Consider the following 27,840-nt stretch of genomic DNA (forward strand, 5'->3'; position numbering starts at 1 on the left):
TTCAACACATGAATGCACTTAGAACCATTTATGTAGCTATGTGTGTGTGACAGAATGCAGAAATCTAGCTTTTGAACATATTCCAACCCCCCAAAAAAGACAAATTATGGAATTTTCTGCAACTGAATATTTCATTAATTTTGGTTGGTCTTCCTTGAGTTTGGCCTCATTGGCTCAGTGGGCATTATAACCTACAACTCTTGCACCAATTTTGAACATAACAATGAAGCTAAAAAAATGTAGTTGTTCACCAGCATCGCAATTCCATTACTTTTTATCATGGCTTACCTTGGTGTGGTTTGCAAAGTGCTTCAGAAAGATGAGGAAATCTGTTTCTTGCACCCATCCTGATTTATTTCCACTACCAATACTTCCTACTGCTCCATCTCTGACACAGTGGTCTGCATAATGTATGTGTGGGAACACAAACAGTGGAGGAATTGTGTTGCCAATGGCATTAACCGCATATACAAAAGCGACCAGTGAACCTCTCTCTGCTGATGTCGTTGCCCCAACTTGTGTAATATAAGTTAAAGTAATAGTATGGTAAGTTGTAACATCTGCATTATTGTTACAACTAACCCAGACTGTTGCTGTTACAACTGACCCAGACTCCTATAGCCATGAACTAGCTAACAATACAGCCAACGGCTAAAACATTAGCACTAAAGACCAACACAGAATATATCCCCATAGACATACAAATAACATAATTTAAGTTTGATGAGTTTAACTGCAAAGCACATAATGCTATTAATTGAAATAAAGTAGAAAAATTTACTTTTTGGCATACAAATTACTTTTTTTCGTGTTAAATTGTCTGTGTTTGACAAAATGTGCTGATTTTTCACATGTGATAGCAGAACTGAATTGGGCATGCACAGGATGAGTCACATCATTTGAAACTTAGCCCTGATTGGAGAAATTGGAAGTGTTACAACTGACCCACGTCACAACTATCCCCGGTCTCCCCTACCACACAAACACACACACACACACACACACACACACACACACACACACACTAAGTTTAAAGTACCTAATCAGTGTATAAGTAAAACAGAATTAGCTCTACTTTATTTAGTTCATACAATATAGCAAATTGTCACGGTTGGTGATGTATGTGCTTTGATTTGTTTCTTGATGATTTAAAACATTGCTGCTGCACTGAGGTTTGCTTTTTAATTTCACGTTCATCAGTGGGATAAGTAGGGATGGCTTTACAATGAAAGGGGAGCTATGTTGTTTTATTATGTTCGTGCACCTTTCCTAATGCGAGGCTCATAATAGGATAGCTGAAGCATCCATTTACCCAACACAGAAGAAAGGTAATTACTGGTGACTGATAGCATGGCAGCAATTAGATTTTGCTTTGTCTTTAGTGTTGATTTGCAAGATGTATTTGCTCCATACTTCAATAGATAATTGAGTTAGAACTCTCTTTTACCATTTGATTTTATTTTCCATGACTTGCTATATCCTTCTGGTTCATTCAGGGACATTGTTTGTTTTTTTGTTTATGCTTCTGTCAGCAGTATAACCTCAAAACAACACGATAGTAAAATTTGTTTCATCAAAGAGAATACACTTCTAACAACCTCAAGTGCATTTTTAGAATTCAATTTATCTGATATAACCAATGTAATATATGTATGCAGGATAAAGCAGGACAATTATAGTTATGCTGAATAATGCATACTTAACCCCCTACTTATGAATGCCATTAAAATGCATCCAACTCTTCCTAGTGTCCCTAATTAACCCTCTTCGCTTTCTCTCTCTCTCTCTCTCTCTCTCTCACACACACACACACACACGCACACACACACACTTAATAAAATTTATTACAACAGTGTAAAATGACGAAATTAAAAAATAGTAGATGTATGCTCCCTAGTGGCATATTCTGTGTAGTGCACGCTACAAAATGATGACGTCACAAGACAGAGAAATTAAAATCCCGCATGCTCAGACTACTTCAGCTGTCTAAATCCCACCTTTAACTTTATTTCTTCTTGCTTCATATTTTTTTTCATAAATGATTGTTCAATTTTATCTTCTTGTTTCTTAATTTTTCTACCCAGTTAGCCCAATAATAAATACATGGTTTATCTCCTCAGAAGGGTGTCCTGTACTCATGTGCCTCCTTCAAATGGCAAAATCTCACATTGTTCAGCTTATATTTGGTTACCACACACTCAATTTGACCTGCTGTAACAAACAATAGTTTTATTCAAGATTAAACATTTAGACGACCACAGAATAGATGAACAGGCATTGGTTTAACACAAGGTTGCTTTTTCTGCTGCTGCCCTGGAGACCCACTATTAAGCAAAGCTTTAGCTCACCAATTTTATGCATTTCTATCTATACAGATGCATACAGACATACACATGTGCATGTATTGTATATACATAGGCTATCAGTTAGTCTTCTGTATAAAGTTAGCATCCCCAGATAATGTTAAACATTGGGTCAAGGTTGGTTTTGATTAGAGTTTCTTGCATTTCTGGAATTAAAAAAAACAAACAAAAAACCGTCATCTGTCAGTTGAAGTGATATCATCAATTTAAAAAAGTTTGTAAGACATGTTACAAAGTTTCTTGGAGACTCTAACAGTAGTTTGCATATTATCAATTGTCCTAGCTGTGTTCATTTATAGTTATCACTTAAAGAATGAGTGTAATATTCGAATATACTAGTGACCCTTCATAGTAGAAGGCAGTGTTTCCAAGTGGGTCATCATGACCAGGAGCACAGCAAGAAAAACCCCGGTCTGAAAATGGCATCAGACAGACAAGTCCAGTCAAATGAACCTGACAAAGGCACCGACAATACACAGATGTAGTAATCTTTTTTTTGTTTTTTAAAAATACACACATCAAATACGACATACTGCCTTGCAAAGAGACCATAGAAAAAAAGGATGAGAGGCAATATAAGAAATAAAGTTGTACAATTATTTTTGGAACTATACATAGACTATAACTTATCCATGCCTGTTGTCTTCCCTCTGGAATGTAAGAAGGGATCATTTCTCTGATGTTAAAAATAGGCAGGACTTGAAAGAATGCATCTGGCACTGAAGGTTGAAAAAGACTCTTATTCATCAAGCAGGAGACAGTAGAATCCCCCTTACCAGCAATTTGAGTAAGACAGATGGGACAGGTTGAACAATAGTTGGTGGATGAAGAGTTTTAGAGAAGATTTTGGATTAGCACCAACTTCAGAGATTTTTTTTTTTTTACTGCGTGTCTCCAAGCATAGAAGGTGTGGCTATGATTTGACAATGACAATGAAACAGTATAGTAAGGAAATAATGGTGATGACATTTAGGTGATTCAGAGACATGGATGACCCTGGGGAAGGAGAAGCATTGGCAGCACAGTTTACTGACCAAGCTCATCCATAACTGCATATGTCTGCCAAACACATCAGATTTTTTACTTTGAATTGCTATAGTGTACATGCATATTTTGTCTACCATTTAATGTGACTGAGATGCTTTTCTTCTAGAATTTAAACTTTCTGTAATAGTGGAAGAAAGCTAAATGCTGAAGTCTTTATAATGTGTCCAAAGATATAATTAATATTTGCAAAAAATCTACTCAAATGCCCTCATTCTCTTTTCTTTCTCTGTAAATCTACTCAAGCACGATTAGGCCCAGGTGTACAAACAAAGAATCAGGGGTTAAACTGGGAGTATAAGCAGAACAGAAACCACCAGCCAACCAAGACACAGTGAAATTACTAATTCATCAAATTTTATTTGGTACATAAAAACAAAAAGCTTTTTTTTTTTCATAGTGAGCTGAGCAAGCCCTCCTCTTCTCATTATGCTAGGCTGAATCCCAGTTTAACCCCTGGATTTACATTCATGTTAATGTGATAGTGTATGCTACAGACCTAACAAGTGACAAGTTGAAACAGTTGCAAGGCTTCATGCAGTGCTACCTCATTAAGACATACATTGATTCTACTGTTGTAAGAAGAAAATTACTTAGGCCTTCCTAAACACTGTGTAATGATCTCATGAATCTAATCATAAAGTGATTTCACCTTACAAGCCTTTTCTAAAAAGGCTGAAACACTTCTTCAAAAAGTAAATAAAATACAATGCAATGAAGAGCAAATTATTTGTATCCTTTTATTTTATGTCTAATAGACCAATTGACGTAGCTTTGTTAGCAAAATACAGCAAATGTTTTAAATTGAGTGACACGCCTAGATGCACTTTAGCACCGGGACTCATTTCCTTTGTAGCAAGCCCATGTTATTGTTATATGTGCACAATGTGTATTGGCAGTGTTTTGCAGAAATAAGCAAGGACTTCTTTAAAAAAGGCCTTGTCTAGATGGGAGCATATGGTACTCCAATATCTGTAGATATCATTCAGCATTAGTGGTGCCTTCACAGATTAAACAAGCCATGTGCAAAAAGCACTCCATGTTACCAATTATGGCTTTTATATTGTGAACAGATTAATACATTCTTTCAACTTTTCCTTGTATTGTTGAACTATTTGACTATGCAGTCTTTTACAGAGTGGTGAACCCCTCTGCATCTTCCCATCTTTTACTTCTAAAGGAATTAGGCACTTTTTATACCCACTCGTGTACTGTTTAACCGTATATTACAGTCAAATTGAGCATACATTTTCAAAAATACAATCATATTTTTAGCCTTTTTTATAGTGTATTATTCAATAACTGTACAGTTTTAATGACATGCAAATCATTGCATTGGTTTTATTTACATTTTGCACAGCGCTGCAACGTTTTGAGAAACAGAGCTGCATTCAAAAAACACAACAGTCGTGATCTTAATGTACATGTGCCACATATAGTACGAAATTAGTGTGATTTGCAACCTAGTTAGTGATCATATTTATCTTTGTCTCCTTGCTGTATTTTTTGACATAATGCATATCTCTAACAATGCCAATTATACTTACTGTTACTGATAGAAAGACTTGTGTGACTAAAGATATGAGCACGTATGAGTCTAAGAAAACACAGACACTTGTATGAGTGTGACGCGACTGTGGTAGTGCTTACAAGCTTACATGCAGTTAATGGTTGAAGATGATACAGAGAACCAAAAACAATAAATACATTGTATAAAACATAATTTCATATCAATATATTAAAATACTATTTAAAATAATATCTTAGACAATATTGCAATATGAAATTGACCGATAAATAGTTGTTAGGCCTAAACAGAGAAATATATATATCTAAGTATCTGTGTCCTTCATAGTTTGCTTTTTTTTTACTTAAATGATTTAAAGTTTCCAGATTTTCCCAACTGAGTAGCAGTACAGTCCAGAGAGCTAATACATTTTCTTTTTTTCCCAACAATAGTAACAATGAACTTACAGTACACAGTCCCATAATAAAGATACACATACTGAATACAATATAAATGTCAAGACAGAAAAATAGAAAAATATCAATAGAAATCAAAAGTCAAATACATATCAGAGAAAGAATATAGAGTAAAGTGTACTTATGAGTCTTTGTGGTTCTTGTTGTAGCTGGAGCTTGGATTGGCTCTCATTGTTGGTATATTGGCTGTGTAACTGTACTTTTTGTTTTTTTTTCCCAGTCCCGATACACACACTTCCACACAAAAACAAAAAGTTACACACATTTGCAAATACAGACACATGCAATGGCACACATGCCTGCAAAGGTGAAAGTGTGTACACACCCACGCGCACATACGCACGCACATACGCCTCACATGACCGTGCAGCATTTGCAGGTCTGTTTCTTCTCCTTTTCCTTCTCTCCCTCCTCCCCACCTTCATTAGGCTTCTCTTTTTCTGCCATGCTTCCGTTAGGTGGAGGCTGCTCTTCTGTGGCTGCGTCTCCGCCCGCTTTCTCCTCCCCATCCTCGATCACAACAAACTCGGCTTTGACATTGCCATCCACCCCGTCCATTCCTAAGGCCGTGCGAGTCTCCTGTTCCTCCTCCACGGTCTTGTAGCCCATGAACACTAGAGTAACTGGGTTGTCTGCACTAGCCTGGTCAGGACTAGGGCCGAGCAGCTTGGCCTCAATCCCCGTCACCTCTCTCTTGGGTGTCTGACCAGAGGTCTGCACTACTCCATTTTCACCTATAGAGAGCACCAAAGCATCGTTGAGAGATTAGGGAAGTGCATGAAAAAGAGCATGGTCAGGGTAAGACAGTAGGACAAAGAAAGAAAGGAAATATTGTTTAAATGACCTCCGGCATGGAGAAACGATTTAACAGAGTAAATCAAGAGGTTATTATGAGCGCACTTTCTCTTTGTGACACTTGCGCTCAGGCTGCATTGCCATGGTTTCCCATGTGATGATACAATATGTTGCCATGGGCACCAAACTTACCTCCATTTTCTTTGGCCACACCCTTATTGGCTGGTACGCCTGTCTCAAGTTCTTCAATCTCTTGCTCAAGCCTGGCTCGGAAACACACACACATACGCACACACACACAGAAATGAAGTATTAAAAAAAAATCTGTGGGTCATTCATGACCACAAATTCTATTATATTATATTATATGAGTACAAATCACAACACCATTAAATCACACCACTACTCGCTATTCCTGTTTTTTTTTTATAGTATCAATTTACCGGTTAATTTCAAAATAAAAGAATAACAATGGATAAACTGCTTCAAAAATTAGACATTTGGGGGGTTTAAAATTCTCACCTGAGGATGACTTGTTCCAAAAGTTTGGTCTTCACCTCGTCCTCCTGCAGACGCTTCTGAGTCTCCTCCTCTGCTGGAGCTCCATCTAACAACCAGCGCTCTCTCAGTGACTTTGACTGCAAGGATAATATACATGTTAAGAACACAGATAAAGTCTAGGTAATCCAGACCATTTAACTTACGTTCTATAAAATGGATGTAGCAATGGTAAGACAAGGAATATAGTTTTACTGTGTATGTGTGTATGTACTTGATGTGTCCATGGGTGTTGATGCATTTGTGTGCATACTTGCTACATTCAAAGGATCTTATGGAAGATCTTTATGCATACATTATGCACAAGTTGAGTGGTTAAATCGTTAGAAGCATCTCAATTTCTCCACATGCTGCACTGAGTCAGCCTCTCTTTGGACATTGATGTACTTTCTTACACAAGAGATTAGTGACACTATCTCTGACACTAATGATGAACTCTTTAGTTAATCTAAAGCAACAACATCTTCTTGCCAGGCAGTCTCGTACTTCTCTGCTGACTGCTGAAACTCAGGGGTTCTGTCAGACACTTTAACTGCTGCCAAATAGTTTGCCAAGTGGACTACATGGCACCCGGCCAATGGATCAGGACTTCTGGTATGAAACTGGGAAATCCAAAATAATATTTATTTAATATCATTATACTAAATGGGTATATAGAGAGGTCACTGGGAGATAAAAAAGGAAGTGGCTCTAATCTTAAACTAGATCAAATATTTCTTAGAGCTTAATTCATTCCAAGTAATATCTTTATGAACAAGCTTAGAAAACTAACAGTGACTACTATTATTCCTTATTATTTTCCAAACAGGCCAGTATTCTTATCTTCACTCCCCATCCACGTTCCATCCTCTGGATGAGTTAATATCAAAGCAAATACTTGGCGTGCTCTGAGGTAAATATAACAGTGTGTCTTACTCGCAGCTGTTGGACCATGCAGCAAAAGACAACCCTGCCTGGCCATATGGAAAAGTGTTAGAAAAAAAAGCTCTTGTTTTCACAAGTTAGGCTGAAAATCTGGACATGTGCTTGATGCGAATTCCTCTCCAGTGATGCAACTAGAATTTCTACAAAAAACAAAAAACAAAAACCCAAAACCTCCCCCTTCCTCTCTCGTGTAGCATATGCCTCTTTGCCCATCCTAAATTTTAGGAACCTAAAAAGGGTTGTAAATGTCAGGGTGTATCTCCCTCAATTTATATCTGTGTTTAAATTTTTTAATCTGCTGTTCTGTTTAAAATCTTACCCTCTCCATTGAGTAATTCAGCTTCAGACATCCAGCTGCAGAGCTTTAGAGCACACACTTAACACTGTGTAATTCAACACTCTTCATTCCTCAGTCCTGCACGGTCTCTTGGGCACCGAATCTAAACCTGCTTTGCCCTCTTACTACTCTCTGAATCTTGCTTGCTCTCATGAGCCACACCCTACTACGCCAGTGCCTGACATCACTTTAATGTGCTCACTCTTGCATATGGAAGCACTCACACACACACACACACACACACACACACACACACACCAGTCAATGTGAACAGTTGAAAAGCTAGGAATGCTGAAGCTACGTCTCTCTCTCCATTGTTCTTTGGAATAAAAGCTGCTAACGTAGCAGACAAAGGGCGGAACTGGGATACAGACATACGCACATGCAGACAAGCATCCATCCACACATGGATATGTTATGAACAGCTGGAAAGAGAAGAAGCTTATTTCAAAGCACATTGTGCATCTATCCAAAAGTCAGTTTTGTCAAAATAAAGTTTCTCTGGTCCGTGTAGCATAAATGTTTGTCATCAAACAGAGGATTTACATTTTTTTTCTTTCATTTTAATTTTGAGCTAATGTCTGTGGTATAATAAGAGGACGGCGAAAGTAACTTAGCTGTCCAAAGCTTAAACGTGGTACTTTTAGCCTTTGTCTCTTGTACAGGTTAAGCAAATGTCCTTGGTAATTAAATGAATGAGGTTTAGATGTGGTTTTAAAATTAAATGCACGCTTGCCGCAGCTGTGTTATTTATGTTTTTATGAATAAGAAAATGAAAAACTACTCCTTTCCCAACTTTATAAAAGTCTGTTAACCGTGAGAACTAATTATTTTATTTTGAAAAATCACAACTTGTACACACCTCTGCTAACTGCTTTTCTCCTTTTAAGAAAACATGCTGACATTTACTGACTGCTGACTCCTGTTTGCATAATCATATCTGACCACATTTTCTGTGTTAACAACGCTAATGCATCATCTTACTGTTTCGTCAGCACTAAGCGTGCAAGTCTGTGTACATATATATGTGTGTGTTTAATCATGTACTGGTGTGATTTAATGGCGGGGTACATGCCTAAAAAAATGTACTGCGTAAGCGAAGACGTTCATTAGGATTTCCACATCGGTCTGCCTCTGAGTAAAGAATACTTGCTGTGGTCCACACAAAGAGCCTTCTAACAACCCTGGACAGCATGATTACACTTCCCCTCTGTGTGTGTGTGAGACGAAAGTGGGGTGCGGTGGGTGTAAGAGCTGTTTCCTGTTGGTGGGAGTGGGACAAAAATCTGTTTCCTCTGCTAAAGCCCACTGCATTGTCTGGAGCTTCTGTGTTCCTTTATGAAGCAACCTACACAAAACTGGACACGACATGTACAGATACACACTTACAATGGTTTGCCTGGAAAATAGAAAAAGTGGGAGCACACAGGGACAACAGTACAGGTTACTTTTAGAAACACACACACACACATACTCATGTGCACATGGCAAATACACACCTCAACCTTTGCTCTTATCTGTGACCTGCTGAATTGTCGGTGGCTGAAATAGCAAATACACACCTCAACCTTTGCTCTTATCTGTGACCTGCTGAATTGTCGGTGGCTGAAATAGCTTTGATAACGCTGACACATACGCTGACAAAAACCTTGGCTCTGATATAATGAGTGTGTGTCTACATGCATGAGTGTGTGTGTGTGTATAAACAGCATGTGGAGGAGCTTTTGGTATTATCTGTTATCCATTCTGAACATTCCGTGACAGCAGCAGTTGGGGAGTATCTCACTACGTTGGACAGATATATTTGAAGGGAACTGCTGATTTTAATGTTGTGTGGGTGTCTAACGTTGCTCACACACGTAAGAGCATGAATCCCAGAAACATGCAGAGGGCTGACTGGCAGTATTTCTGTTAGCTTGTTAGAAGTTCTGTGAAGGGAGAGGCATGTAGGAGTACAGATGACACATACTGTACATTAGTTTTATCAGTGAAGAGCTCGAGTACATTTCAAACAAAGCCAAACCGGCATGTTCACGAAGGATGAGCAATGTGATGCTGGGGTCAAATATCCCAGTTTATGCACTGCAAGCACTCTTTTGATAGCAGATGGAGGAATTCACAAGTGTAGATGGGAGGTGATAGTATTAAATAATAACATTTAAGCATGTGCAACAAAGATAATTAGTACTATGACTACTGTGACTGCAAAAAAAAATAAAATAAATCTATTGCTCAGGTTCAACTAGCTCTCAAGCTTCTCTGTATACTAACTGAATTTCATTTGCTTACTTCAACAAATGGAATAAGAATACTTGATATACAAATACACATAAAAAACTGGTGGATGGATTTCTTTCCTGGAAGAAATCCAACAAACTCAATATGTGCCTACACAAGGTGGAAAAACAGTTAAACTGGAAACATGTGGCCAGCGGCAAGAGAAGCAGGGGAAATGTGCTGATGAAGTAGTGAGCAGGAGGTAACTGAGAGTGCCCTGTGCATACTATGAGATCAATGTGTTGTGGACACCAATACTTGTGTGTATTCTTGTCAACCACCAAGTATTCTTATGGGATACGTGGAAAATGTGTATGCCTGTGAATGTGTGTGTACCTTGAGATGCTGGAGTTGCCGTCGGTCATCATCCAGCTGTCTCCTCTTGTTTTCAATCTCTGTCTGCTTCTTCCTTTTCTCCTGTTATGATATACATGCATTAAGATTGCTAGGAAATGCACAAATGCATATTACAAAGATTAGAAATAGAAATAATATCATAATTTTAAAGAACAATATGAACTATATATTTATTTATGAGGTAATGGTGTGGCAACTTGGGAATTTTGGTAACTTCAAATAACTAGAGCTGCATATACGGCATCTTTAGTAGTCAACCAATATATTTTTTATATCGGCATAGGAATGTAGTACTGGCATTAAACTGATATTATGTAGTAATATAAATGTGTTTCCCTATATCTGCCACGGGTAAAATAAAAAAGAGATTGCAATATACAAAATTTAGCTAAATAGACACCTGGATGTTAAAACAGAAAAGGCAACAAGTGACAATAAAACATTTGTGAAGTATAAAAGATGAACAGAGACAGAGGAACAGACAGAAAAGGGGAGTGAGCTGTAGCTACTATATTAGCTTTTGATGTCCTCTAATGGATGAAGGAGATGGGATCTAAAAGGTTGAGTCATTAAGACTGGCAGTCAGACCATGACAAGCAGCAATGATTTGTTGTTTCTTCAGCCATCAGTGTGCATGATGTGCACTCTGTGTGTGCGTGTCTAAGTGTGTGTATGAAATAGAAAATAGAAAGCAGAATGTGTCTATGTGTGTAGATAACTTACAGCGATGGCCTGGAGTCTCTCCTCATGTGACGCCTCAGCCATCCTGATGAAGGGCAGACAAGTTAAGGGGCAGCATGAGAGAGAGAGAGAGAAGGGAGGAGGGGGAGGGAGAAAGAGTTACGCCTCATAATGACCAGCGACATCAGACATTACACACAGCATCAAGCAATATTCTGTGACCCCAGTATTTGTGCACCGGTCATTTACCTTCCAGTGATTTCTCAGTGACTGAGGTTAAATATCTTTCTGTTTGGCACTAAATCAGAGTCCCTTTCCAGTCAGGAAAAGTTGATGCAGGCATGCTAATGTGCAGGCAGGGCTCTGCTGGAGATTCCTGCTTTAATAAGTTCCAGACAAGAGCTTCAGGATGGAGGATGGACAGATGAAAACTTAAAGCCAGAGGGAAAAGACTGCACACTGTTGCTTAACGGAGATAGGATAAAGCTGTTGCTATAAAAAAGTGATAAATCCTGCACTGAGTTCCAGCTTTTTCTGTAGTAAATAGTTGAGATTATCAAATCCAAAAGGCAGCACTTATTGTGACCTCTAGAACAAATTAAACATAGTGATAAATTCATGATCCCAGACTGGAAAATTTTAATTTATAAAGACTATATAAGACAGAATCGACTGGGTAAGATAATTCAGTACAAGGATTTTAGTATGCAAGCTATAGACACCCTCACTAACAACTGTGAGTGCTATATGGGGGATATTATGACGTTAATACATTCATATACTATATTTAACCCTGACTACTTTCAGCTCTCTAAGGACAACACTTGTTATGTGACAATAATAGCTAATGTCTCCACATATGTTTTATTTGGTAAGTATTATTGTGCTGAGAGGGAATTACTTCTCTTATAACTATGTCTAATGTACTGGGATATAATCTTCCATTTAAAAACTACAACCAGTCAGTTAATTCTTACATTAAATATAACATCTAGGTGAAAAAACTCCTGTTTTAATAAATGCGAGATTTGATTTATGCGACTGTAAACGGATGATACAGTTCTGGCAATTTGCTGGTTTTATTTAGGTTTGTATTCAAACAAAGTCTCAATCTCCCCAGGAGTGGACGTGTACAGAAAATCTGAAGGTCAGACTGTGCAAAAAAAAAACAAAAAAAAAAAAACCTGTGCAAAAAAACCTGTACAAAAAACCCCCCAAAAAAACAATAACCACAAACTCAGATACTTGATGTTAAGTTCATGACAGTACAATTAGGAATAGACTGAATATGTCTGGCTTGTTTGGAAGGGTTGCCAGGAAATAGCCTCTCCTCTCTAAAAAGTCCATGGCAGCAAGACCTAGGTTTGAAAAGACTTCTGGAACAATGCCAATGCTGTGTTTGATGAACACTAAACACAGTATATCAGCAGAAACATCTCATCCTAACTGTCAGGCACAGTAGTGGAAGGATGACGATTTGAGCTTTTTTTGCAGCCACAGTTCTAACACACTTTGCAGTTATTTGCTCAACCATAAACTCTTTTATATATCAAAGTATTCTAGATTCAAATATAAGGCCATGTATCTAAAAGCCAATGGCTGGCCAAAACTGGGTCGTACAACAGGACAATGACCGCAAGTACACCAGCAAATCTATAAGAGAATGGCTGAAAAAAACTGCAGCGGCCCAGTCCAGACCCAATTGAAATGCAGGACTTTAAGAGAGCTGTGCATAAATGAATAAGAGCTTTGAAAAGAAGAATAGACCAAAATTTCTTCACAACAATTCAAAAGACTGATGAAGTCATATACAAGATCTACATGCTCTAGAGGTGTTTCTACAAGCTCTCAAATCCTGGGATGACAGTTTGTCACAGGACTGCATAGAGTCCTTTGTAAACCTTCATTTGACTCTATAAATGATGGAAAATGAGAACAAACACAATACGTCTCATTTAGGTTTTAGACAAAATGACAAATTAAAATATTTTTGTAAAAATCCACTATTCAGGAAATCAGCAGGCAGGTTAATCAATGTTAAAAAAATATATGATAAGTTGCAGTCCTAATTAAGAATTACATCCGTAGGGCAAACTAATGACTTTTTGGTTTTTCATCTCTAATTTAAATTATTACTATTATGTACTGTAAAAACATTTAAAAGATGACATTTAAAAAGGTGATTCACATAAAACCTTAAGGGGAAGTATGTCTCTTTCGCCACATAAAATTACACCCCTGCACAGATATAATTTGCTATAATAGCAGGAATCTTTAGAAACATTACAGTGATCAAAGTAGCCCAGGAATTAACGTACTTATTAAATACAGGTTCTGAATGACTTGGTGTCAAATTATCCATTTTCTCTACTCCCAGAGAAGAAATTAACTTCTCTGACTCTGACTAGAGTTTCTGGTTGCTTAGGTGTTTGATGGAGAACAGAAGAATGTTGTGCTTTCTCTAGACCAGAATGAAAGTTTACTACAACATATATGGGTTCATCATCTTTATACTCATCTTTTAAAAAACAGCTATGACAAAAACAGCTGTCAACCTAACCTACAGCAAGGCCAGTAACATTTCTAAAATTGTTTGATTGTGTTGTTGTTGATGAGGAACGAGGAACAGCATCCCTGCTTGTAATAGATTGTATCATTTCTCAGCTTAGTACATACAAAGGTTGGATTGTGAGTGGAAAAATGCAGCATATCACCAGTTCACATCCCTCCTATCCCACCCTTTTTTTGCGGCTGCATTTTTATTTCCCACACAAAGGCATGCAGGGTAACAGCGCTGACCTAAAAAAGATAAAGAAGCATCTTTTTCATGCTCAGTGTGCAACCATTGATCCTCTAAGACTTAGGCATGCATAATGGAAGGTCAGTCTGTAACATGTCCAATTACTGGCTTTCCTGTGCATTTACACACATATAATCAAACAGCTCACTTCTCTTCCATTCTCTCTTCTGTTTTTCCATCGAGCCTCATCGCCATCACATGGAGACCCTTGGGGGGGAGAAAGTAAGAACCACAATCATCTGATCACCTCCTGAAGTACACACAAACACAGACATATTGTACCGTCTAGACACATTTTTCCCAAATTCTGACTTTCCGCAGTGATCCAGACATGTGGATGTACTGAGTCAAATCAGCCTTTATATGGCTTAATGTGGTAAGATTGCACTCTCAAAAATGAAGCAAATCTTAATTTTGTTTAGAATTGTTTGTTTTTAACAAAATAAAAACATTAATTATGTTTATAGTTTTTTTTTGGCATCGTTATATAGCGCATTTTTGTCCTAAGCCTTTGTCCCTTCCCATCCCTCAGGTTATAGTGGAAGATGGGCCCTTAGATTAGTGCACATCTGGAAACTCATCTGAATCATTTCATCGGTGGAATTTGACCTGGGAGGAGCGGCCGACCTCTGTCGTCTTTAAAGGACCAAACATCTTAATGTGGAAAAGGTCAAGAAGCAGGTCCCACCCGCAGCTGAACTTGACAGCAATTATACAATGAAGACATTACCACTGTTTGATACATTTGTTAAAAATGCAGGATAGAGACACCATTCACTGCTTCACATTTAGAACACCTGAAATGTGCCAAATCACCAAGAAATTTTGGCCATTTCAACTGCTTTTTAGTCACACAAAAAAATAGTTTTTGTTTTTATTAAGTAATTATGCATAACAGTTTTTGGACATAATCTTACTATGTATGTGTAAGTTACAGACTTTTATTAGCAATGTGCTGATCGACCAGCTAGGGACTGAAATCAGTCAATTTTCAGCATTCTTGGCTCTGATTGGTGACCGGCTGGTCAGCCTCATCTATGTCAGATTATGCAACATGCACACTGTGGTGCAGGCAAATGGTTGCATGTGCATTCTAACAGGTTGTTAGAATGGAAGCTCTTCACTATGAGTTAAGGCACAAAGTGTTAGACAAGACTTACTGAGACACTTAAACAATCTTCACCCAGACGAACATGGACAATTTAGAGAAAGTAACAAAGGCAAAGCTGCCTAAGCTACCCAGAGCTCAAAGCCAAAGGATCAGAGCAGTTACGAGGAAAAATTATGGAGACAAGAAAACAGAAAGGGGCTGACCTTTTATCTGGTGAAATTATAAAGATACTGGAAAATTATTTAAGTAAATGACCTTTGTTATGTAAATCTGTTAAACGTTCTTTTGTATCAGAGCTCTTTATTTTCAGTTACTTCAGTTGTTTCAGTGAGAGGACATCCTGCAACTTACTCAAATTTTGGGGACACTATAAAGTTTAATCTTTTTTTTGTTATGAAAATAATATTTAGCATTGAAGAAAAGTTTACTTTTGTTTGAATATGCTGTCATTTATAGTTTTTACAAAAAATATGAAATTAGTAGCTGGAAACTGAAGACTGGAAGTGATACATCTCTTAAATTTTATGCCTGCACTTAACTCTTGGAAATCACCTGGCAGTTAGCATTTCTAAACAGCGGAGCACTAGCATTGCTAATAGACTTCTCTAAGTTCTTCTGTATTTCCCTGTTTACTTTTTATTTTTGATGCTCTTCCTTGTAATTGGCTTCACTGTAATTATCCACTTGTTTACTAATTAGGTTACTATGAAGCGATTAGACCATTTTTTCACATTGTTTGCCATCCATCTGTCTTGTTGACATTTTATCCATTTCAGTCCAAAACTGAAACTGAAAACAAATTTATCACATGATACACCACAAAGTAGTGTGCAGTACATAAGCTGACCATGTTAATAAGAGAACCATGTGATTTTCTTTCCCTGTGATTGCCTGGTGAGCACACTCACTCCACACATGTTTCAGCTGTGTGTGGATCAACTCTACTGATCACATACTTTTAGACACTTAAGTATCTTAATATAAACTGTAAATATGTTAGTATTATCTTGTCTTTTGCTGAAATATTTGCACACATAGCCTACTATAACAAAAATGGAGCTACTGCTGCTTTAAAAACATTTGATTTGCAATTAGTATATTAAACATCAGCATGTAATATAGTTACAGTTTCCATCAAGCTGTCCTAGTTGGATACAGTTCAGCTAAAGCACACTGTAAATAAAGTTAGCTTGGCATAGATATGTGTAATGAATTTTAATTTAAAAGTTGTACAAAGGTTGTATTATGTATTTATCTAAAAACAGGATGGCCTTAGTTGTGATACAGATATTCTGCCCTTGTTTTAGTTACAAAGACAAGAATTCTGTAGCAGTAGTGTCTGAAATGTATCAACAGCTTTCTGCACACTAGTTGGTTTAGCTGGTTTTTAGCAAACAATAAATAGGATAAATGATCTTACAGTTTCTTCTTTGTGTTTAAGCAGTCCAGCCTGTTTACTTTGTGTGGACTTTGCTTCTATCCTGCCAGTATTCATGTAGTGCTTTTTATTTGGTAAGTTTCATTAAAGATAATTGTTTTGCTCAGCTGACTACCAAATTGTGACTGTGAAAACGTAAATACAACAATAATCTAAAATCCAGATTTAGTCAGATGGACATGATATCAGGTGATATTAAAAAGTACTGATAGCACCAGTCACTGTCAGGTGCATCTAAACATCTAAATTCAGCAACAGTGAATAATGCTTATAATCTGTGCATGCAAGACTTAAAGGCAACGGTCCAAAACCAAAGTTTAGTGCTAGTCCTGATTGTCTAACCTCTGGGATAATATTGCAATGAAATTTTAAGGACATATTGGAAAACTGTGTCTACCTTGTTGGAACACTGGGGGCCTATGTCCTACAGCCTCTCTCATAAATTATTGACGCACAGGGAGAAAGGAAAGCAGGCAGCCATCTTTGCCACAGTAAAAAGAGTAATTACATTTATGACAGAGAAAGACATCAAGGGAGGGAGACAGTCACTAAGAGACTGGTTAGCCTGACACAGATAAATGCAAGAGATCAAAAACATCGTTCAGACAAGACTAAGCGATGGATGGATCATAACGGGCGGATTTAGAGACAACCAGCAAGCTAAAACCACATTTTTGACAATATGTAAAGGTAGGTACATATCAGAAGAAGTCTGAGAAACATATTAATGACCAGCCGAATTCCCTATTGAGTGCACCGCTTCTGTAGCATTTCCAGGAACACATTAACTGCCAGTGTACAGCAACAGCATCCTCTCTTCTAATAGCATTGTGCTCATGGTCCTCTGGCACCAGCAGTCACTTTACATACTCTAACTGCACTATAATGCACTGAAAGTAATCAATTTAATGCCCATAAATGTAAATGAATTATAACCCAGTGGTATATCTTTGTTGGCGGTGTTATATTGGCATAAAGTCTTAAAAAAATCCCCTTGAAAGGTGAAGAAAGTATTTTCATTCCACTTAATTATTAAGATACATAAAATCAACATTAGGATCTTCTAATTTAAAAAAAGCATCACATTTCATCTCTTCTTGATCAAACTAATTCTACCTTCTGTAACAAAAACACCACTTTTTAAAAGTTTACATGTTGCCTTTGTAGAAGGAATCAAGTTTGCTGTAGAGAATTTCCAATATGTGATGACAGAGAATAGCTACTCTTTGACTCTAGACAGCAATAGGTCTGCTCTCTGTCAGCAGCGGTGGCAGATTGTGTCAGTCCCCATTACCTCGAATTATCTTAAACAAACACCTGTTGGGCAATCCAACATGCTGATTCTGAACATGCCTCCTACGCTCACACATACTCAGATGCACAAATTTATTTAAAGCTTGTTTGTGCAGCATCTGCTCTTCATTAGGTATTAAACACTTTAATGCACCTATACTGAACTGAACACCTACTGCACATTAGGACCAGGCGGAATCAGGTCCCTTGACAAAGAGAGAAAGACGGATAAGAGCACTTTCAAATGATAGTTAATAAAGTGGAGTTAATTAAAGTTAAATCTGGTGATATTTCTATATCACCTTACTATAAGCTTAGTCATAAAGGGAGGTTTTAAGCCTAATCTTAAGAAGGAGATAGTGCCTGTCTCCTGGATCTAGACTTAAAGCCTTTTGCATAGGAAGGTGGCCTGATAGTTCAATGCTCTGCCTCCCAGTTTGGAAACTCTAGGCACCACAAGTAATCCTGCAGTCTGAGGGCAAAGTGCTTAACAAATTGTCTGAAACACTCAAAGCCAGCAATTAATTGAGCCAAAAAGTATCATTTATATAGTTAAATCCTGTCAACGCTTATTTCTGTGGTCCACAGAGACCCGCTGTTGTTCGAATATTACTCCCCAAACATCAATGAGCCAGCCGCACGCACTGGGTGACATGTTCCACACTGAAATATTTACATATATGTTCATGAACATGGGCAATTTAACTCTATACTCCATCCTCCTACTTTACTAAGCCATGTGCACGATCGGATTGTTGTTGTTTTTTTAAATATGAAATATGAAAACCTCCTATAGTGAGATGTTGATAATCACACCAATGATCTGGTGCCGAAAGCGACCAAACAGAAAAAGAAGAAAGACAGAAGCAATTTTGCTGTTCTTTCTTACACTGTATTGCCACTAATGGCAAGTTACAACAAATAAACAAGACATTTTTTAACTTAGGCTTTAATTCATAACAGCGAGAACCTTTAAACTAATATTTTGCAGCTATAATGAAACTCCTGGGTACACACACACACACACACACAATCACAAAAAGAAACCCAGGGAAAAAAGAAAAGGTGACTGAAACGGCTGCAAGCCAAAAAAATAAGAAAACAGAATACTATTTACTCTGCAAATCTGGAGAAATCCCAGATGTGAGTGAGACTGTCATTTCTGGCTGCTTCCGAAAGAACAAGCATGCCAGACACAGACAAAATAACAGAAAATGTTTCCTCTTCAGAAAGAAGGATGATGGTGAAAATGACTCTTGAGTTAATGACACAGACCCCGCATTTAAGAAACGCTAAAACACTCTGGAAAAGGAAACTGATCTCGAATCCAATCACACTGCTTGTGTCGGAGTGGCCCTTCTTTCTCCTTCTCTCTACTCCCCACTTCCACGGCTTCCTTCCTTCAGGCCAAAAGAGCGCAGGGACAACAATACTCCTCCCAGCCTCTCTGCCCCAGCCACACACTTGTCCCAGGCCATTACACACATATACACACCAAGACTTCTCAACCAACACACACGCAGCTCTGCATCCTTCTATCTCAGGCAGAATACAAATTGTGCCAAATATAAACAGTACGGTGCCAATAAAAACTAAAGGAAGTCCGCTGAGGTCACACGTTAGTATTCAGGAGTCAGAGGGCAAAAGTCCTTTCCCTTTGAGGTCAGCCATAAATAACAGCTCTGTTAGCACAAAAGAGAGTGAACTACTGTGTAACATCCATGTCGAGAGGGCAAATGTGAAGTCACACAAAGACTGAGACACATGTGTTGGGACGAGGGAAACTGGGAAAGCTCTGATGTCTTACTTGTTTCAGTGTCAACAGCATGCAAGAATGAATGAATCCTGACTTTACATATGTCGTGCCAGGATTTCTAGCAAAAAATGAGCAACCACTCAAAAGTATTCCTGTGACCTTTATGATTTTTTTGGCTTTTTTTCTGTACATAAATGGTCAAAGTGGACTGCTTTTTATGTATCACTTTTCTAGTCTTATTGACTGCTCTAAGCACTTTTACGGTTTGTCTGTTGGCAACATTAGGAAAAAGACAAATTTCATTAAACTTGGCAGAGAAGTGAAGCATGAGCAAACAAAAATTCAGCTAAATTTTACTTGAACTTAAAATGGTACATTAGTGAATTAGCCTTGGCAGACCATGTGCTCTTCATGCGGTCTTCTGGTTATAAAAAAATAATTAATTTTAGTTTTTAGTTTGGAAAGTGTTATTTTTTGTATTGTCTAACAGCAATATTAATGAAGTTTATTTATTGGGGCCATTCATGCCACTCAAAGCCAACATACATAATAGAAAATTGTTAAGGAAACATAAAATAAGCAACACAACACTAAACATGAATGAGTTACAATGGGTATTGTGGCATTACAAAGAGATTAAGCTAGTTAAGAAAGATTACCTTAATTTAGGTCACAAAAATAGAAGTTTTAACAGTATTTTGAGGATATGACAGGAAGCTGAAAATGGTAAGATTTTCACTGGGAGTGACCAGAATGGACAGTGTTCGAAATGAGTATTTGAGAGGGACAGAGATTGAGGCAAGGCTGAGATAGTTTAGACATACACAGAGAAAGGACAATGAATATACTGGAAATAGGATACTGAATATGGAGCTAAAGAGGAGGAAAAGAGGAAGCTCATACAGAAGATTCATAGATGTAGTGAAGGAGACAGAGTTTGTGTGACAGCATGCTATGGATGGGGTGAAACGGAGGCAGAGGATCCACTGTGTTGACCCCTAAAGTGAGAAGCCAAAAGAAGGGAAAAAAAGATGTGCTTTGAGCAAGCAAGTTCCATCAGTAGCCAAAAACTTGTTGTCACAGACTGACGTCAGTCCACAGCAATCGTAATGGCACAAAAATGGAAACAATCTTTTCTTGTGTGCAAATATTCTCAAACTTGTGACATAAGGCAGTGGAAAAGGTGTTGCATAACCCTGCCTTATTTTCCCAACCTTCACACTGCTGGCCAATAAGTCAATATGAAATTTTCACTTTGGAAAATTACAGAAATACTCGGATGCAGCCAACTCTAATGTGTGAAAAATCTAGGTTTTCAGGCACTTTTCAACAATGGCTACATTTTTTAGGCATAAAGACAGGTCAGTATTTCTTCTGCTCAGTTCCTAATGTGCAAGAAATCTCCACTCTCACATTCTTTCCACCAATTCCTTCCTCGTTCTGCCTTCTACAAATACCTAATGAAAAACCTTTAACAGAGGCAAAGTCCCTACCCTGTGCTGCTTCTCCCTGGAATCTTCATCAACTAGTCTCATCTGACCGATCTTGACCTTCATTATGCTATGCTGCAAAACTGATGAGTCTTGATCTTTGTTGGTTAATGTTTAGATATCCACAGAGTGCATGCTGAATCCACAACTCCTGTGACACTTTATGATCGATCCGAGTGTTTTGATTATAGCTGTAGAGGTCAGAATGCAGGTTTAGCTTGTCAAAGGTAGAAATATAGTACATACACAGTACACTGGATCTTTAATATCACTGATACCTGTGTGACAGGATATAATGAAGACTGATGTTTGGATCACTGTTTAGATCATCAAAATTCAGGGAGTGGCAATCGGTATAGCAAAAGGTGAAATCTTTTAGCTCTGAACCTGGGAAACACTTTGTTCTGTATTGGAAGCCCAGTTTCGTTAGAAGGAGCCAAGCTATCACACAAATAAGACTGGGATGGAAAAATGCAGATGTTTGTAAATTATGACCTAAAGGTTCATAACCACAATTTTAAAAAATAAAGCAGCGATCATCCTAAATGAATTACTCAGAAGATTATTTGCCATGTGATTTAAACTCAAATCATATTTGCTAAGTTCCAACTTCTCACATTTGAGGATTTGATGCTATACTTTTCTGAAACGTCGCTGAAATTGTTTTATACTGCTAGTTGGATAAAACAAACAATTTAGCTGGTATTCTTTCACTATTTTTACAGAATATTTAACAGACAAAAATCTCTCCTTGAAAAAATATTTGATCAATGGATCTTAGCAGCCATTATTTAATATTTGTAGGTGTGATTGAGGCCTGGTCTTGCTATTGAACAGCAGTCCCCAGGATGAATAATCTTAGAGTTCGGGACAAAAGCTCCACCTTTTTGGATAGAAGATTAAAAGCTAAGCTAGAATGAGTAAAGAACAGGATAGTGATTCCAATTATTGACTTGTTCTTCAGCCTTTTTGCAAAAACAGTGTAACATGACCTGCTGACAACACTGTCTTTATGCTTACAGAAAACCCATTTCAGTAGTGGCCTGTCTCCTGCATCCTGGTGTGTTCTCGTTGGTCAATAAGCAAATTCTATATATCCGGAAACCTATGGACTTGCATTACGGGAGCAGCCTTTCTATGTTAATGCAGGAACCATTAGGCCTAATAGGTGTCTTCCCTTATGGCATGATCCCAATATCTACTCAAGGCTCTCAAGGACTTGTTTATACTAAGTATGTTTGTCCAAGATCAGCCTGTCCAATCTCTTCTCACAAAAAAAACTTTCATTTACAAAGGGGACAAGGACTAATATTCATCCTACTTCCTCCCTTTAAACCATATTGCCATGTGTGCACCCTGTGGATGAGGTTATCAACAGAGCAAAACGAAGGGTGATCTACTGCTTATCAATAGGGCTTTTGATAATATCTCTGCAACAACACTGATGACAGTCATATGAGCATGTGGGAGTGCACATGTTTTGGGCAGTAGGCACACACACACAGGCGCACACACACAAATGTACAAACACATTCTGCTGAGCACACTTCCCTCTGAGATTAAAACGACTTAGTGGCTAAAAATGACAGTTTATCAGAAGACACACTATCCGCTGGAAAGAGATTGAAAAAAACAAATCCTCCCTTGCCTTATCTGTCATGACAAAGCAGCAAGGAGGGGGATTTGTAATAAGAGATAGTCATAAAAAAGAAAAAGAAAAAGTGACTATCCAGGAGGAAAAGAGAAGGCAGAGATTAAGAAAAAGAGAAAAAAAACAGAGACAGAAAAGGCGAGGTGGATTGCAAAGCATTATCTAAGAATATCTACATCATCATCGGCCCAGATGTTACTCCGTATCACTTTGCATGCTTGCTGAGCAAGCTTTCACTTCCACTTCCTCTTTTGCCCTACAATGCCATCTTTCAGCATGGGACAGTAAGTTTAAAGACATTTGGAATGTATGACATTCATTTTCCACAACTAGCTTACAGATCTGATTTTGTAACCACTGCATAAATGGTTTCTTAATGACAGCAAGGTCAGAGAGGGTAATTGGCAATATCCATCACTCTGGGGCTATTTGCTCAGGGCAGGATGTGAACCCATGAGAGGCCTCCTGTCCACTTGTAATAATGCTGTACCACCCAATTCTGGCACAGAACTTCTAGGAAATTGCAACCCAACAGTTGTCGGGGGTTCTACGTTAAATTAGATCTATTTACTCATACACACCGCTCTAAAACAAAAGATTTTCATTAAACCTGCATTAACTGATATTTATACAAACAGTAAGTGTGGATCCTGATAAGATTTTAATTATACTAATGCCAGTATTGACTCTGCTTATAGGTCTGAGTCTTTATTTTATTGATTTGAAATTGGTTTTCTGTGTGTTAGAACAAGCAGGTCTAGACAGGTTTTTTATTAATGACTGTGCAATGACATTAATGACTGTGCAATGACAATAAAGAGTTATCTTATCTTATCTTATTTTATTTTTTTTGCATCATAACAGCTGTTTTATTATCTGAGAATTATCTGAGAGTCTCACAACAGTGTAAGAGCTGCATATGAGTCAAGTGCCAAGAGTGTGACACCACTTTATTGCAATGTTTAAGTGCCAGAAAATAATAAAAGGAATTGATAAGCTTGGAGTCATTAGATTCACATCGGTATTCCTAAGGGAAGACTTATAGCTACTAAATGTTCATCAACTGCTCACTGAGTTCTGTCTGTTTGGGTTGGCACTGGGCAGGTAGTGTACAATTGTTCATCATAGTTGCTTTGGTTGAAAACCTGCATTTTGCAACTAGCTATACGTAGTGACAATGAAGCAAAACATAAAATCTGGGAGGGGGAAAAGCAAAACAATGAGATGAATAACACTAAAATGGTCATGTGTGCCTATGTTAATCTGAAAATGCTGATTATAACCTCTTTAATTTGTACAGGTTATATCATTGTGACTTTATAACTGTAAGTGTATTTTGGATGCTGTTTACTATGACTTGTCTCAATGAGGATTTCTATTATTAGCCTCTTGGCTTCCCGAAAGGCACTTTGATTGCAGTTAGTTGAGAGTAAAGAGTGTTACTCATTCACATTTCACCTCACCTTTTTTTTCACTGACTGGCCATGAATAGGAATGAATGACCTTCCAGTTACCAGGCTCATTTCCCCTAACTAAATTGGTGAATGCAGACCCATCCCAGTACCAAGCCTGCCAGTGCAGGGCACAGTCATCAACACACGCATGAACAATCCATCTGTTTGTTCCATTCATACATGCAAAATGACTGGCAGAAATGCACAAACAAAGCTGCACGTATGCAGGAATTCAAAAAGACAAAGACAGAAATGTGACTGTCCAAAGTCATAATGTCAGATAATGTTTGGGTGGGCAAGACAAGTGCTGTCGCCTACACTGTGAGTTGCTGACACGACACAGAGCAGCCAACTGGATATAGACCCTCCACTCACATGTGGCCTGGCTGGGGCCTTAGGACTTAACTTGCTTATAAAATGAAATGAAACAACAGAGGGCAGGAAGTGCTGCTAATAAACCAAATATCCAACCTCTTTTTAAATGTTTGACCAGATAATTAATTGTCTTAAATCTTATGAATAAAATCTTAGAATATTAAATGGTATAATGCATAATTGATATCTATATTCTTACACGTTTATTAACACTTACGTGGTGAGGATTACATTTTGCGTTATTTTCTATTTACTAGTCAATTACACTATTAGACAATAAAGACTGATGTTCATTGTGAAGCAAACAGGCTCTAGGGACTTGGAATCAATTAATTTTGTCTCCTTTTCAACATCTCTCTGATGGCGATGGCTGACCTAGCAAGAGGATAAAATGTCTGGCTGGAAGTAACCTCAGAAATCAATCCCCCTGATGCACTTTCCCCCCCAGCATTTATAAGAATCAAACAGGTGTCTCTTAAGCTTTTTTTTGATGAACATACCTAAGAGTGTGCTGTATGTCCCGACTGTGCTACTTCAAGGAAATAATGATCCGTTATGTTTATGAACTCTCAGCTATCATGCAAGGGCTGGTCTTGTCAACAAAGGTGTTTTCTACAACAGTCAACAAGCCCGCAGAGCAACAATGAACACAAGACCAAACAAAAACACACACTTTGTCCGTTTGTGCCTATGCATGCTGTGATCAAACGTAATTACAAAAAAAAGAAAAAAAAATCAGGGCAAAAATTAAGGAGCTGGTCCAGCTGACATTGTTCTATTCACAGACAGGAATAGAAGCAGAAGAACACACACAAGCCCGGGCTACGTGATATTCTGGGAGGATGGAGAAGCCAGGTTGTGCCACTGCTGGCAGCCTGCGCCTGGATTAATTTGAGCTAACGTCGTCTATTTAAGAGTTTCATTCGCCGCTACTACAAAGCCAAGTGCACGGTGTAAATTCCAGACACGAGTATGTAATGGCCAAGGTTTATCAGCTCATGCGCGCCATGTTGGAGGGGACTGCTCACATCACAACACACACAGAATACCCTGTTACTCTCCTCTCCTCCAGTCTGTAACCAGTCAGCATCTCTCCACCCGTGCAGTGACGGCCATGCACGGCTGGCTGGCTCCGCTGGAAATTCACCATCGAAGCAGCAACAACAACAACAAATAAAGAGACACTTGCTTCGCGCATCAGATCGATATTACATGATGGATCATCAAAGGCACGCGTAAACACGTCTTCCCATTACACCTGTCGCCCCCATTGGAAGTACAGTAGTGTAAGGCGGCCCTCTAGGCATGCAATAGAGGATGATATGACATAACAATGCAGATGTTCAGTAACTCTCAGCCGCTGACTTAAGCCAAAGCAATGCTATTTTCAATTTGCTCTTATCTGTCTTGAAGGATGCTGCGCCTCCTGTGATTACGAGTTGTAACCTCATAGCATATTAATGCAGCTGCACAGTGCTTACACAGTAAGGAATTTCACTATTACAAAACAGCCAGTATTTTGTTAGATATGCATATTTCATCCGCCCTCTCTCAGCCCTCTGTCCCGCTATGTCAGCCCTCGTGTCCGAGGCACAGGATTGATGCTTAAATGTTCCGCCGCTGCACAACCAGCCGCTGGACAAATCACCAAAAGCAGGTCAGCTACAGGAAAACACATCACCAACCGCAGCACACTGAAAATCACGACTTACTCAGTTTACAGATCCCTTTTTGCTTCCCGCCGCAGACGTCTTCCAAACGAGGTGTCGTGTTGTTTATTTTGCGAGCGTCAATTCGGAGCACTCTCACACCCCTTCCTCTCCTCCCCCCTTCTCTTCTTCTTTTGGATGGCACCCCTTGTGCTATCGCTGAGGTGATGCCGAGGGCAGCTTGCGCGCACGGCCCGGCAATTATAAGACACCGATGGCCTCCTCTCGGGCGAAAAAGACGCACGGCGGACTTGGTTCCGCGCTGGGTGGGAATCTCATGGGTTGTGGGGCGTCGTCTGAAGCAGGTTGTAGACTAGTCAGGGTACGGGTGTATGTGTGTGTGTGTGTGAGAGAGAGTCAGAGTGGTATGTGAAGGGGAGTGCAGAGGGGGAAAGGATACGCCTCCCAGCCCCGCGAAGATAAAGGGGGCCCTGGCTGCGCACGTTGACTAAGATAAGGGTCCTTCTCTCCAAAAACGAGGCCCTGCTGGCTCTGCTCCAGCCTCACCATATGACGTGCAAGGAACCGGGCTATCTGCTTCAGCGGTGCTTCAAAAGTACGTACAGCCTGAGGCTGGGACCACATCCAGGATTTCTACTGGAGGAGAGAGCGCCATTCTTTCCACTTTTACTGTTTCTCCGTCCACTCCATCTAGTGGTGAAAAGGCTCAGTGTCAAGACTCCTTGAGATTTGTTGCACGAGGAATCGCAGGACGAAGGGTGAATGCTTTCACTGCCTCAAGGAGCGGGTTTGAAATGGGATTTCGTCGCCATCTATCTGCTGTTTCTTTATCAAGTCAGAAACACTCGGAGGAATCAGTGTAAACTTAAGCTGTTTGCTCAGTTTCACTCATTTACATTTTATTTCTCCAATTATTTGACATCTGCATCCTTAAATCGTCCAAAACATGTTGCACCTGCACACAGTATACAGTAGGTGGTGCTAGACTTCCAGACATGTTGTCTTGTCCTTTCAAGTTTGCTTTCTCATAGGTTTATGGTTTGCAAATTCATTTGAGGTGGTTAGACCATAAATGTTTGTGTGAAAAAAGTAAACGAGATATGGGTGTCTACATTATTCTGTATTTTCATCTGTTTTAGGATAGATCTCTTTTCAGGAAGCTTAATCAATCCTTTTACACAGGCGAGAAGAACAGACACAAAATCACCTGTGCCTCTGTTAGCTTATTGATACCGCATTGAGACCTTGTATTATAATAATAATACGCTGTTATAATGTATTATAATAATACATTGTTAATTTTGGCTACAGACAGTTTGCTACTGCCCACCACATTTCATCAAGTAACCAAAAGTGTAGAGTGTTTAAGAAAAAACAAGGGCAGAAAAATGTGCTTGTCAAAAGACATCTGTTTGTCTAAATGGAAACTGGGTTAAATTTAATTGGAAAGCAAAAAGGTGAAAGGTTAGAGTACACAGTGGGC

The 27,840-nt window shown here is 38.7% G+C and overlaps 1 protein-coding gene across 3 annotated transcripts; it reads right to left on the minus strand.

Annotated features, from left to right (window-relative positions):
* Positions 1-2,209: 2,209 nt before the first annotated feature.
* On the minus strand, positions 2,210-27,042 carry palm1b (paralemmin 1b). Of its 3 annotated transcripts, none has more exons than XM_013270088.3 (7): positions 26,400-27,042; positions 14,268-14,369; positions 11,362-11,404; positions 10,618-10,698; positions 6,708-6,823; positions 6,378-6,448; positions 2,210-6,124 (listed from the first exon to the last, which is right to left on the minus strand). In XM_013270088.3, the coding sequence occupies exons 2-7, from the start codon at positions 14,312-14,314 to the stop codon at positions 5,745-5,747; spliced, it is 738 nt and encodes a 245-aa protein (XP_013125542.1). In that variant the 5' UTR covers positions 14,315-14,369; positions 26,400-27,042; the 3' UTR covers positions 2,210-5,744. The 3 variants fall into 3 exon arrangements, with proteins under 3 accessions (XP_013125542.1, XP_005477355.1, XP_005477356.1); XM_005477298.4 differs by having other exon boundaries at positions 14,268-14,326; positions 26,400-27,041; XM_005477299.4 differs by lacking the exon at positions 14,268-14,369 and having other exon boundaries at positions 26,400-27,039.
* Positions 27,043-27,840: the final 798 nt, after the last annotated feature.

This window comes from Oreochromis niloticus, linkage group LG19 (assembly GCF_001858045.2).
Source record: "Oreochromis niloticus isolate F11D_XX linkage group LG19, O_niloticus_UMD_NMBU, whole genome shotgun sequence".
Lineage (NCBI taxonomy): Eukaryota > Metazoa > Chordata > Actinopteri > Cichliformes > Cichlidae > Oreochromis > Oreochromis niloticus.